This window comes from Serinus canaria, chromosome 1, assembly GCF_022539315.1.
Source record: "Serinus canaria isolate serCan28SL12 chromosome 1, serCan2020, whole genome shotgun sequence".
NCBI classification, from domain to species: Eukaryota; Metazoa; Chordata; class Aves; order Passeriformes; family Fringillidae; genus Serinus; species Serinus canaria.
In genome coordinates, this window is record NC_066313.1 from 29,002,178 (window position 1) to 29,014,627 (window position 12,450).

The window sequence follows — 12,450 nt, forward strand, 5'->3', positions numbered from 1 at the left end:
CAAAGGTTGTAGAGGTTGTAGAGAAGGGTAGTTGTGTGTAACTTACTGTTGTAACAAGCCCCAAATAAGTTGTTTTTGCCCCAAATAGAGGCTGGATTGTGGCTTTGGTCAGAGAGTGCACTATTGTGTCTCCAAGAACTGGCACTAGTCACAATGGCTTCTGTGCCCATGTACCTTCTGCACAGTAACAAAACTAAGGACAAAGATTCCCTACACATCCTATATCCAGGTAATTCACTGCACTAGTTTATAAGTGGATTTCTCCACTAATTTCTCCACTGATTACATTGAAGAAGGTGCATCTGCTAAGGAAATAAACAAACAAAACCCTGTAATGATCTGTAATAGAGAAGTTATTGAATTAATAGGTTTGCAACTAAACAAGTTCCCTGGGTGAAAAAAAATCTACCTGTAACCTTATTACAACAAAGGAAAACTGAGGTCATCCCATCTTCTTGGCTATGACATATAATAACTTGTCTTTCACAGGAGAATCAAACAACATTCCACTGGATACAGCAAAAAGGTTGTTTTCAGGGCAAATATTTACGAAAGCATTGACATTTGTTTTCTATGATTTTTTATTGTAATTATTTGCTGACAGCATGTCTTTGCTTTTCAAATCCTACCCATTCTTTTTAACTCAGCTGCACGTGTTTGAGGAGCTTGTGAGGATTGCTCTGTGGGGAAGTTACAGAGATGGTTCTTCATCACCAGGTCTGTATTTCATAGAATCATGGGATGGTTTGGGTTGAAATGGACCTTAAAGATCATCCAGTTCCAACCCCTCTGCCATGGGCAGGGACACCTTCCACTAGGCCAGGTTGCTCAAAGCCCCATCCAACCTGGCCTTGAACATTTCCAGGGATGGGGCACCCACAGCTTCTCTGGGCAGCCTGTGCCAGTGCCCCACCAAGTGCACAGTAAGGAATTTCTTGCTAATATCTAATCTAAACCTGCCCTCTTTCAGTTTGAATCCATTCCCCCTTGTCCTGTCATTCTGTGGGCTTTTAAGTAGTCTCTCTCCATATTTCTTGTAGCCTCAGGTACCGGAAGAGGTTCCTGGTTTTGGGCAGTGTTGGAGAAATATCTCAGATATTTCTTAAGACAGATAATCTTGCATTCTTGACTCAAAAGGAGGTTTTTGCCATCCTAACTTTGAGTGTTACCTTAACTTCAGACCTCAGATGTTTTGCTTAGCTGTAGCACACACACAGACAGAGATCTGTGTGTTTGTAGATGGGGAGCAATGAGAGGGAGCCTTGGCAACAGTAGAATGAGCTGTTTGATTAAGTTCAATTTGATTTAGTTATCTTTGTTAAAAAATGTCTCACCAGCTTGGTACAGATATCTTTCTGCCACTGAAACAGTCCTGCTGCAGCCATAGTTAGACACTAAAAACTCTGCCTTTATGGTTGTGGTTTGGTTTATTTGAGGCACTAGATATGTTCAACCAGTACAAGATTATCTTTACAGAGAAAATCTGTCTTGCTGAGAAAAACTAAAGTAATACTACTTGACTGCAACTAATTTTTTCATATAGGGCTGCTCAGTCACAGTAATTTCTGTGTCTTTCTGTGTGGTTTCTTCTTATGCAATTTCACTATTACTGAAAAGAGCTGTACTTCTTCCCTGTGGGAATCATCACATGGCTTTTAGGAAATTACAAGAGTCTCTGGAACTCCATGGTTTTTCCTGTTTTTGATGCATTTGTGGCTGCTAACATTTGATATATTTCTAGTACCCCTTCTCACTCATGCAGTCTAAAGCCAGCTTGGATGTGTCTGCAAGATCTGTATCCATACATTTGTGGTGTAGGCACTCTCAGCTTTCCTGTGAAGGGGTTAATTGCTGCATTCAGAGGATCAATGCAAAGAAACTTGGTCATTACAGCTACAAAAATGAGTTGAAAGGCACTGAGCCAATCTGTGATTTTGGCCACTCTGCTTCCTATAACACTGTCCTTTAGAAGATTAGATTGTAAGGATTTGTTTAGACATGGTAAAGGTCGAAGTGCTTGGCTTGGCCCAGGTGTTTGGGGAACAATGCTGAAACATGGTCAGTACAGATAAAGTTCTGCGTGGTCAATAGGGTCAAGCATGCAAGATTTCTTTTATTGTTCTAAGATGTGTGAGCCTTGGCAAAGTCCTCTAGCAGCTGAAAGCATGGTGAGGTCATAGAAGAAAATACGTGTAACCCTAGTGGAATAGTCACAGCTTGCAGTGATTTTGATGAGTGATGGAATTTTTTTCAACAAAATGTGGTGGTGGGGAGTAGTGCAGTTTATTCCAGTGGTCTATGATGCCTGGAAAAGGCAGCCATGCAAAAGATGAAGGTAGTTGAAGGTCAGTTGCAAGGCTTCAGTGACTCTGTTGAGTGTGGATGGGTCATCCATAACCTGTTTTCAAAACTGAGACCTTTCTCCACATATGTGTGGAGGCTGAGATCTGAGCAGGAATAACTGTGAGCTGAAGTATTAAGCCTGTCTTTGCTGTGCAGTTTTGGTGACAAATGCCAGTGAAAGGTGAGTGAAGCTGGAATCTGACTGCTGTCACTGCACCTGCACAAGCCTCAGGGTGGATACCAGTGGATATACTAATGAAATTATCTTTCCTAGTTGTACACAGATTACCTGGCAGCTTTCAGGCTAAGCTATGAATGCAGTGCTATAGACAGGCTAGTAAGAGAGTCTGCACTTCTTTTGGGAGTGCTTTGCAGTTTTACTGTCCTTGCATGGACAGGAACTAGAGTTTTTCAGCCCTGCTTTCTTTGTGGTCTTTACAGGCAGCATCAAGGGTTCAGTTCAAATGTGAAGAGGTCACCAATAAAATATCTGAATAACCCCCTCAAAAAAAAATTCTGGTTCTTAGTAAGTTCTTTCTTCACACTTGCAAATATAAATCAGGTTTTGATTACAGTGGGAAAAGAAAATACTTAACAATGAGGATCAAGTGGGGAATTTTTGACATGTAATCCATAAAATGTAACTTGTTAATGTGGAACAACTATTCTGGCTGCATGTTTCCCCCCTAAGCCTCCCATGCCTGCAATCAGCTCATGACTGGTACTGAGAAATCACCTTGTGTACCAAGAGCTGATGCAAGCTGCACATGATGTTGTCACGCCTTGGCTTTTCTGGCTACCAGAAAGGTGCCTGAGGCCAGCCATTTCCCGAGTTCTGAGGGAAGCCCACATCATTCTCTGCCCTTTTCACCTCTGATCAAACCCCTAACCCTTTGTTTCTGTTTCACAGCTGTGCACAGCTATCCTCTCTTCACAGCTGCAGCTCCTGCACTCTGAAGGTAGAAGCATTTGCTTTCATTTCAGGTGACAGCTTGTGACAGGCATATGTAGAAAGATGTAGCTCTCTGAGGCTTTCATATTGCAATGGCTTTTCTCTGCTTTATGGAAAGCCTGGTTTTTATTTTCCTTCTGCAGAAATGACTCATAAATGCATTGCAGTGACAGATTTGTAGGTGTTTGAAGCTCCATTAAGTCCCTCTTATTTTTCTTTTCCTTCCCTCCATCACTTTAGAGTGGAACAGCCTTCCCTGGCTGGTTGCCCTTCTTCTCTGGATTGACTCGAGAAGGGTCATACAGTTCTGCTTTCCCTTAGGAATTCAGCCATCAGCCTACAGATCCTACAAGAGTTTTACTGAGGTAATCATACCCCTAAAGTATTTTCCTGCAGTTTCAGGCACTGTTGACATAAGGGACTGGAATCCTCTGTCTGAACTGCAGGTTGGTCTGTGAGTAGAGCACTACAGAGGAGCAGTGTTTTTACTTGTGTCTTTGGATGCAGCTTTATGGGCCAAAGGGAATTTCTTGGACATATTTTCTGGGGAAATGCTATGTGTCTAATCCAAGTGCTCTGAGAAAGGAAGAGTGGATCTCACTTAAAGCTGTAACATGATTTATCAGAACAAAGAGTTCATGGGAGATGAGTACAAGACATAAGACCTACATCTTTTAGAGCAGGGACTACCTCTTCCCATTTCTTGGAAGTCTGTCTTCAGTGTAGGCATGATGCTGCTAGGACTTGAGTGGGAAAGGGAGCTTGGGGTTAGGAGTGTCTCACAACTGGCTGATAACACTGAATGTTGAAGGCTCAGTCTCTTTGAGTACTTTGATCTTTTTTTCATTGACCAACATCTTGCTTCTAAATCCATTTTTTCTGTTGTTACAAAGAATTTTTCTTTCCACAACGACATCCCAGAAATTGAACTTGTTCCAGACCCATTATGGAAGGCGTGCAAATGCTATTCAGAGCCTGCAGCTTTCTCTCCCTTTATCTGTTATTATTATCTGCTTGGCAGCAGAACAATACTCTTGTGTTACCTGATATATTAATTGCACTACTTTAAGGATGCCCCCCAGGGAGAGCCTGTTTGTGCCTTCAACCCCTGACCTTATGCCTGAAAAGTTTTTTGATTCATTCCCCTCACATAAAGGCCAATTTTCCTTTGTCTCCAGTGAAAATATATTCTGCAGCTCTATATTGAACTGCTGAGCACTGTACAGAACAAGCTGGAGGATGTGTCCTTGATGAAGACTTGTCAGTCTTTTTAAACTTTTATTATCTTCCTAAACAGCTGAGGTTTCCAAGTTGTCTCAGGGCAAACATGATGGCCTCAGGCAAACAGGGAATAAGAGAAAGTCCTGATTGTCCTCTTTTGAAGAGCTAGGTTTTTTATTGTTATTGACCCATAAATGGCCAGCACTAGGCAAAACTGTCTGCTGGAGAGCACTGTGTGGAAAGGAGGGAGTGACTGGAGCATCACATCCATGCCTAATTGTCACTTATAGTCGCTCATAGCACGAGTGCTTTGCTGTTACACAAAACAGTGCCAGAGTCCTGGCAGCTTATAACTCTGGGAAAAACTTCCAGAGCCTGTCCTGGTGCATTGTCATGGGCTACAGCAGATGGGTCCCGTAGGAACTGCACCTTTCTGCACACTGAAAGTCAAAGGGAAGATTGGTTCATGGTAATTTCAGAGTTCTAGAGCATCTTTCCAACTATAGCAATCAAATAAAAATGAGTGTAAATGTATTTGGTGTTTTTGGAGAGGGGATATGGCCCTCACCATTTTCTGATTGATTCACATGGTCCTATAAGGTCAGACTCTAAAGCTCCTTTCAATTGTCTTTTCATCTGACTTGCACTGAGGTTAAGCAAACTGAATTTGTGAAGCAGCAGTGTCACATGATGCAAGCTCCATGAGAAAAAAAAAATTGGGTCACTAGTTGCACTGCAGTTAAAAGTGTTAAAGAAGGCTGTAAAATGCAGATTTTGCTAGGTACTGCTGGCATTATTCCATCCACACCCTCTCAGCCTAGTGTTTTGGAAATTTGTAGTAAAATTTAAATGCTGTGCTTTTGAAAGCATCTGCATTTCATATCAGTTTCCCTCTGACCAGGCTTGCAGTTGGCCATTCACTGGAAGGGCATGAAACAAAGGCTTTTGTTTAGCAGCAGGCTGAGTTTACACAGCTGAGGAAGGTGGATTGAAGTAGCCTGACTGACCCCTCTTGAAGCTCACACAATCTTTTTTGCTGACAGGGATGGGAGAGCAGGGGGGACTTTGGGGTCAGTCGGCCCCTTAACATCTCCAGAGTCATAACTTACTTCTCAGCATGTGTCTGTCTGTGGCAAAAGTCACCACAGGTCTCATGCAAACATGAAAACATTGCTTTCAGTGTGACTTTTTGGGTCAAAGGTTGTGCCCAGGGGTGGCTTCTGATGGGAAGAGAAATGCTGGGGATAGAAACTCAATGTTTTGAGCAGAATTGAAAGACTTGAAAGCCACTCACCTCACAATTTCATTTTTTTCCCCAAAATGTCATTATCTTCTTCACAAGGTAGAAATTCCACCGGAATTGTCAGGGAAGAAACTACTCTTGTTTCTCAGTAAACCAACCTTATAAGCAACTTAAAAAAAAAAAAAGAAAAAAAAAAGAGAGAAAAAAACAAAGCAGAGAACTCCATTGCCATATTTCTTTACGTCATAGGGAGAAATATAAGTGGCACATGTGATCATAAATGTTGTTTTGTGCATGGAAGTGCCCCCTCAGGCTCACCTGCATGCACAGTGCTAGCAGATGAAAAGCTGCTCTGTGCCTGATGCTTTCCCATGCCAGGTGGCATTTAGAGAGCTGAGAGACTCAGGGCATGGGGCCAGGCTCTCAAGGGTGCTAAGGCACTTAGCTCACATCAACCAGAACCTAAATTCACAAACAGCCTTAGGTTCTTATGTCAAATTCCTCACATGTATAGAGCAACTCTCTAACTGCTTCCCAAGGTTTCCTAGGTCCTGATGTTGCTGAATTCTGCTTTTTTTTTTGCTGGACCCCAGTGGCACTCTCAAGCTGAACACCCTTCTGCTGGTAAGTTTCTGTTGGGTGGTTCTTAGAACAGGAGGCTGCAGCTGGTGACCTCTCCAGATCCTTCCAAACCAAGACTTATGTTCTCCCACAATTTACAAATTGATCTGGCATCTTTCTGGGATTACACTGAGCCTGAGGGTCTTTGTCATGACTTCCCCCTGTCACAGAGGTTCCTGTGTTCACCCAGTTCTAGACAGACCAAGGAGGGGAGGCTGGGACAAATACCATTGCCAATCAGAATGTTTTATTACAAAGGGTGGTAAAATATGAGATGCTACCCTGAAGAAAACATTACTTTCTAGACAGAGGCAAAACTTGCACAAAAGTTGTCTTCTTGTGATTAGACTTCTGTCATCTGTGGGTGATTCAGTTCAATTGCTGAAAAAGCTGAAGATCAAAGTAATTTCTTCAGAATTTTCCTTCAGGATAATGGAAAGATCAAAACAAGTGAAAACTACAGAAGCAGCAGCAGTACATTATTCTCCGAGATCAGGATTTCTTAAGAGGAACCTATGGCCCAGGACACCCATTTCAAATGAGTACCTTTACACAAATCTCCCACTGGAATATGTCAGAAGTTTCAAAACAAGATGGTCAGAGTCAATAATTGCACAGTATCTCCCTTGTCAGGAAAAGCATTTTATTTAAAGCAGTTTCTAATCCACACTGACCCCAGTTCTTTTTGAAGTGTGGGCCAGAATGGGTCATTCTGATCTACAGCAATTTGGGATTCACTTATTCCTCATTATTTTACATGTTTTTCATTGTGCTCCCAGAAAAAAAGTCTCTTATCCTCTTCTTGTTCTACAGCTGCTTGCCTGATATTTTCTGAATCATTGCCTCTTCTGGCACACATCTGACTTCAGTTGGAAGATGGGGAGCAGGGAGTGTTGTACTCTGAAAGGGCATATTCATCTGGAAAGAGGAAAGGAAGAAGACATTGTATGAGCATTTTATGAGAGTAAGAAATCATTCTGACCCCAGTCTATCTGCATCTGTCATTACAAATGCTACAGATGCTACAAAACAGAAGACATTTGATAAATTCTGTGGTAGGCTCCCAGCTGTCAAGGCACCCAGTTGCAGGGCTGCACAGTCAGAGACCAGGGCACTCTGACCATGTTTGCCAGGACACATCACTGCTGTCACCATGCAGGACGTGGATCAGGCGGCAGAAAATGCACTCCAGCGTCAATTCTCTGACTGCTGCTGCTGCTAATCTGCTAGGAATCAGTTCAGGAAAGGTGGTCAGGCACTATTTTTCCAGTTCTAGTTACTTAAACTTCTCTTTTGTTAAGTGGGACTGTCATTCCTACTAAAGTATATAAATTCCACCAAGGAAGATCTTTTTGCTGCAGCCTACAATGATGATGTTAAGTAAAAAAAATTAGCTAATGCAGTTCAGGGAAGTCAGGAACACTGCTGCCTTTGAGTTATTGATTTTACCCATCATGTCCAAACTGTTGAAAGAAAGTGGAACCACATGTCTTTTTGTCTGTGTTTTGTAAGAAAGAGGCTCTCATGCATCACTTTCTTATCTGCTTTATGTTGAAATGAAGCAAGAAATGTAAACACGGGAGGGCAGGAACTGTTTATGCTCTGCAAAACCTTTGCAGTCTAGTAATCAAAACCAGCAGAATTGCTAAGTGGGTCTCTCCTTGTCCCTCCTTGGTCACAGGTTTTACCAAGGCCTGCTGGGTCACCCACCTGTTTCATAGTAATCATAAATATGCACAGGCACTGGTTTGATGTCTGACACAGGCAGGCTTTGCTCCACGCCAAAGGAGAAGCTGATTTCCTTCTGGGAGACCTGGAAATGGCAAGACAAGAAGATGCATCAGGACTTTTAATAACTGTCCCTGAGGCTGAGGTTGAGCAGATCAATTTCTGAATCAGACTGTGTGACAATGTGCTATTCCACCGTTCCCTCCAGTTTGTGAACTTGATGTTGAATCAGATAATTGTTTAAAAGCTGTTGCTAAATATGTTTTGCTGCTAAAATTGTGTGCTCTTTTTTTTTTTCTCCTCCTCCTATTTCCATTGCCAATTAGCCCAACCTAATTCTCTGTTACTGTGGTTTTCAGCACAACAGCATTCATCCTGTAATAGAAAATTGCTGTTAGTTTCTTTCCTTGCCTTTTCCCAGCTAAAATCACTGTCAGTACCCCTAAGAATCTTCTCCCTACTTTTCTCCCTTTAATTACTTTGATCACAATGTCTCCATTATCCCCTGTGACGCTGAATTCAGTGAATTACCTCTACATCTTTAAGGCCTGGGCATTGTTAACATGCTATTAATAAGATTTTTCTTTCATCTGGGAGCCTGTTTTAAACTTCCAGTTTTATTAAACTGAAAGGAAACCTCCCAAACTTACCTTCTGAAGGTAGAAGAGTATGTGGTTGTTCTTGATGTCTACACGATCCACAACGGAATTCTCGAACGGAAGCTTTAAATAAGGCAAAGCACAGCAATGTTAGCAGGGGAGACTTGCCAAGGAGACTCAGATTCCACAGCAAAATGCCTTTAGAGTGGCTGCCGTGCTCCTTTTATGCTACCCCGCCATCTAGTCGCCAAAAAAAAGAAATGCAGGTTGGGTGTTTTTATAACCTGATGCGTGCAGACCAGTCACAGTGGTGAACAGTTCCACCAGCCAGCTTTGGTACTGGTGACTTTCATCATCACCCTACAGATTCTCTCATTTCAAAGCGAATTTACAATTAATTAATAGTAAAGGAGGAAGATCAAAACAGGACCTTCTTTTTTTTTTTTTTTTGGTCGTTTGTTAAACTGTACTGTGGAGGAAGAAATAACCCTTGTCAAAGGGACAATAATGCAAAATGCCAATTAAAGCAATTTAACTACGGCAGAAGTATTTCTACATTCAGTATTTGTGCATTTAGCATCTACATTTCTAGTATTTGTGACTACAGACTTATGCACACAGGCACTAAGGAGAACAGGGAAACCCCAGCAACCTGAGCAGAGCCACTGGAGCTGTGACCAGCCCATAGGCAGAGTGTGAGAGCCACCAGGTGAGTCAGCAGCAGAATATCCTGGGGTCACCTTGCAGACTGAAGGGGAAGGCTGCCTACAGACCATGGGGTTGAGTATGGGATGCTGGGACTCAAGAAAGTGCTTTTATGGGGTGTTTAGGGGAAGAACCAGAAGTAACAAAGAGAGGGATAAAATCCAGTGGGAAGGAAAAAGGGTGGAAAATGAGATAAAAGAGGCCAGTTGCACATGAAGAGGTTGGTGGTCTACACGCTTGTCTGTGTACGTTGTGTATTTGCATGTATGTGCTTGTGCATGCTTATGTATTTATTTATTTCTCTTTTCCACAAATGAGATTTTACTCTGGTGAGGCAGCAAAAGGGAAGAGGATAAGGCCATTTGTGCTCTCTGTGTTTGTGGAAGTGCCTTCTTTCCTCTCTGCTGATCTGTGTGGCACATATATTATGTATATATGGAATATACGTGTAGTGTGTATGTCTGCTTATTGGGAATATACACTGAACTTTGCTGTTGGTTGGACCTGGGGATATGAAGTCTTAGCTCTCCTGGGCTAATCTCCTGGATTTGGCAACTCCTAACCAATTTGTCTTCAACACATAACCAGCTACAAATTTGAAGCCCAGAGTATGTGAGAGATGGCTATGCCCAGGGACTTTGCAGTAGTCCTATGGGCTCAAATTTGCTAATCAGAGACTCTGTTTATCAACTTCCTACATTCTTACACCTTATCATTCACATTCGTCCCATTTTTTACCTTTTTCAGGGAAGATTCTTCAGGAGCAAATCCTGAAAGCATTTTCACATCAATAATAGCCATGTTGGAGACGTTGCGGCTTCCTGTGTAACTAAAATGAGAGAAGCTCTGTTAGTCTGGTCTGCAAATGGAAAGGAGACCAGAGAATGACATTTTTAGCTCCCAGTAATCCCGTTTTTCTTCCTACAGCTGCAGGGCAGAAGTTAACTGCACGTACTTAGATCCTTTCTTGGATGCTTCACCAAACTGTGAATGCAAGGGGGTAGGTCAGTGAAAGGAAGTTACCTGGCAGAGAGGACAAGGTCAAACTTTGGTGGATAGTTGCCTGTGCAAGACACATTTGCTGTCCTTACGGACAGAGAGAATCCTGCAGCTTTTTTTGGCAAATGGATGTTGTATCTCAGGGTGGTCTGAAAGAGACAGAAAGCGTGGGGTGATCACAGACGTAAAGGAGAACATGGCATATGGAGAGGAATAAAGCATGGAGAGCCCCCTGCTCAGTTCCCAGAGGGTGGTTCACAGCAGAGTTCCCAGCTGGCTTACCTGCAGATAGACACAGCCAGTGCCATTCACCTCCACGCTGTAACTCCCTGGAAGAGTGGGTAAGGACGCCTGCTGCAGCAAGAAGCGGTTCTTGTCGTTCACCTGGAAAATCTTACCCGGGGTCTCCATGAAGTGGACTTGGACTGTATTAAGGTTTTTTTTGGAGAAGGTGAGATATCCGTACTGGGCTAAAGCTTGGAGAGCAACCACAGTGTCCTGAAAAGAATAACATGATCCCCAGTTAGATACCCAGGTGTGAGATGGTGTGTGAGGCTAGTGCAGCTCCTGTTTCCCTGATGCCTTGTCAGTACTCGTGAATGCAGGGGGGCTTTGCAAAGAGCCAAGGAAACATGACACAAGTTCTTGTAGGACTCATCCTGGTGGACAGAAAGCTGTCCCTGAGCCACCAGTGTGCTCTGATGACCAGTAAGACCATCTGTGGTGCATTAGGAAGGGCTTTGGCAGCAGGTGGAGGGGGTTGATCCTGCCCCTCTACTCAGCCCTAGGGAGGTGTATCTGGAGTGTTGTGTCCAGTCTGGGCTCCTCAGTACAGCAGAGACAGGGAGCTATCTCCTGGAGCACGTCCAGGGGAACATCATGACAAGAATGATTAAGGGATTGGATCATCTCTTACAAGGCTGACAGAACTGGGCCTGCTCAGCCTTGAGAAGAGACAACTGAGAGGGGATCTCACAAATATCTGAAGGGAGAGTGCCCAGAGGATGGATCCAGGTTTTTCTCGGTGGTGCTAAGCAAGAAGAAGAGGCAATGAGCAGAAGAGGCAATGAGCAGAAACTGATGCACAGGGAATTCCACCTGAACATGAGGAAGAACTTCTTCACTGTGCAGGTGACTGAGCACTGGGACAGACTGACCAGAGAGGTTGTGGACTCTCCCTCACTGGAGATGTTCAAGAGCTGTCTGGACACAATCCTGTGCTGTGTGCTCTAGGATGACTCTGCTTGAGCAGGGAGGTTGGATCAAATGACTCCCTGTGGTTCCTTCCAGCCTGACCCATTCTGGATTCTGTCATTTCTGGAGCAACAGATTTTAATAATTGCACAAGACCTGGGATAATGTTGTGTCAGCAGTGACAGGTAAATTCTCACTGCTTAAACCCAAATTATGTGTAAAGCTGTGCAGATCATGGTGTGCCTTTGACAAGGCAGCCCATGAAAGCACCAGTTATCCAGTGTTACTCTAATCCATATGCAGTCCGAAAGACTTGTCCTTTCTCAAGATTCAGCTTGCAGACTGTACTGCTCCAAGATGCTTTCTTTTACCACACCCAGTTGTTACCTGGCTGGAGGAAAAGCCACCATATGGGTTCTGCTGTTTGATAAGCCAGTACACAACACGGGAAATGTAAGATAAGTCTTCTGGAGTGAGTTTGGTTCTGTTGAGCAGAGCCAGGAGCACGTAGCTGGTCATTTCAATCTCAGCAGAAGGGGCACGGGAGTAGAAGTCAAAGAAACGTTCTGCTGCTGGCTTGTTTTCTCTCTGCCAGTGAACAGATCCACCTGAAAACAGAGGAGTGGGGTGTAAAAAGTATGGAAAAAACAAGTTTTATCAGATCTTGGTGTCCTGAACTGGGTTAGTTGTACTTCTGCGATGGAAAAGAAAACAGAAGGGATGGAAAGGGAATTAATAAAAGCAGGCTGTATAAGACAAAGGGGGATTGAAGGGAAAGCAATGTGGTAGTAGGATGCTAAGGTAGTTGCAAACAGGAGCACATGACATAGCCAAGGGAAGTGGGT

At 43.3% G+C, this 12,450-nt stretch overlaps 1 protein-coding gene across 1 annotated transcript in view; it reads right to left on the reverse strand.

The window, feature by feature from the left end:
* Nucleotides 1-6,605: 6,605 nt before the first annotated feature.
* Nucleotides 6,606-12,450, reverse strand: part of LOC103812493 (ovostatin-like) — a 28,186-nt gene continuing 22,341 nt past the window's right edge. The window contains exons 29-35 of the mRNA XM_009085565.4: nucleotides 11,993-12,213; nucleotides 10,694-10,909; nucleotides 10,436-10,560; nucleotides 10,151-10,241; nucleotides 8,759-8,830; nucleotides 8,091-8,193; nucleotides 6,606-7,298 (exon numbers count right to left, since the gene is read on the reverse strand). Of these exons, the coding sequence (XP_009083813.3) occupies nucleotides 7,246-7,298; nucleotides 8,091-8,193; nucleotides 8,759-8,830; nucleotides 10,151-10,241; nucleotides 10,436-10,560; nucleotides 10,694-10,909; nucleotides 11,993-12,213 (881 nt within the window). The 3' untranslated portion in view covers nucleotides 6,606-7,245. The remainder of the gene's footprint in view (nucleotides 7,299-8,090; nucleotides 8,194-8,758; nucleotides 8,831-10,150; nucleotides 10,242-10,435; nucleotides 10,561-10,693; nucleotides 10,910-11,992; nucleotides 12,214-12,450) is intronic.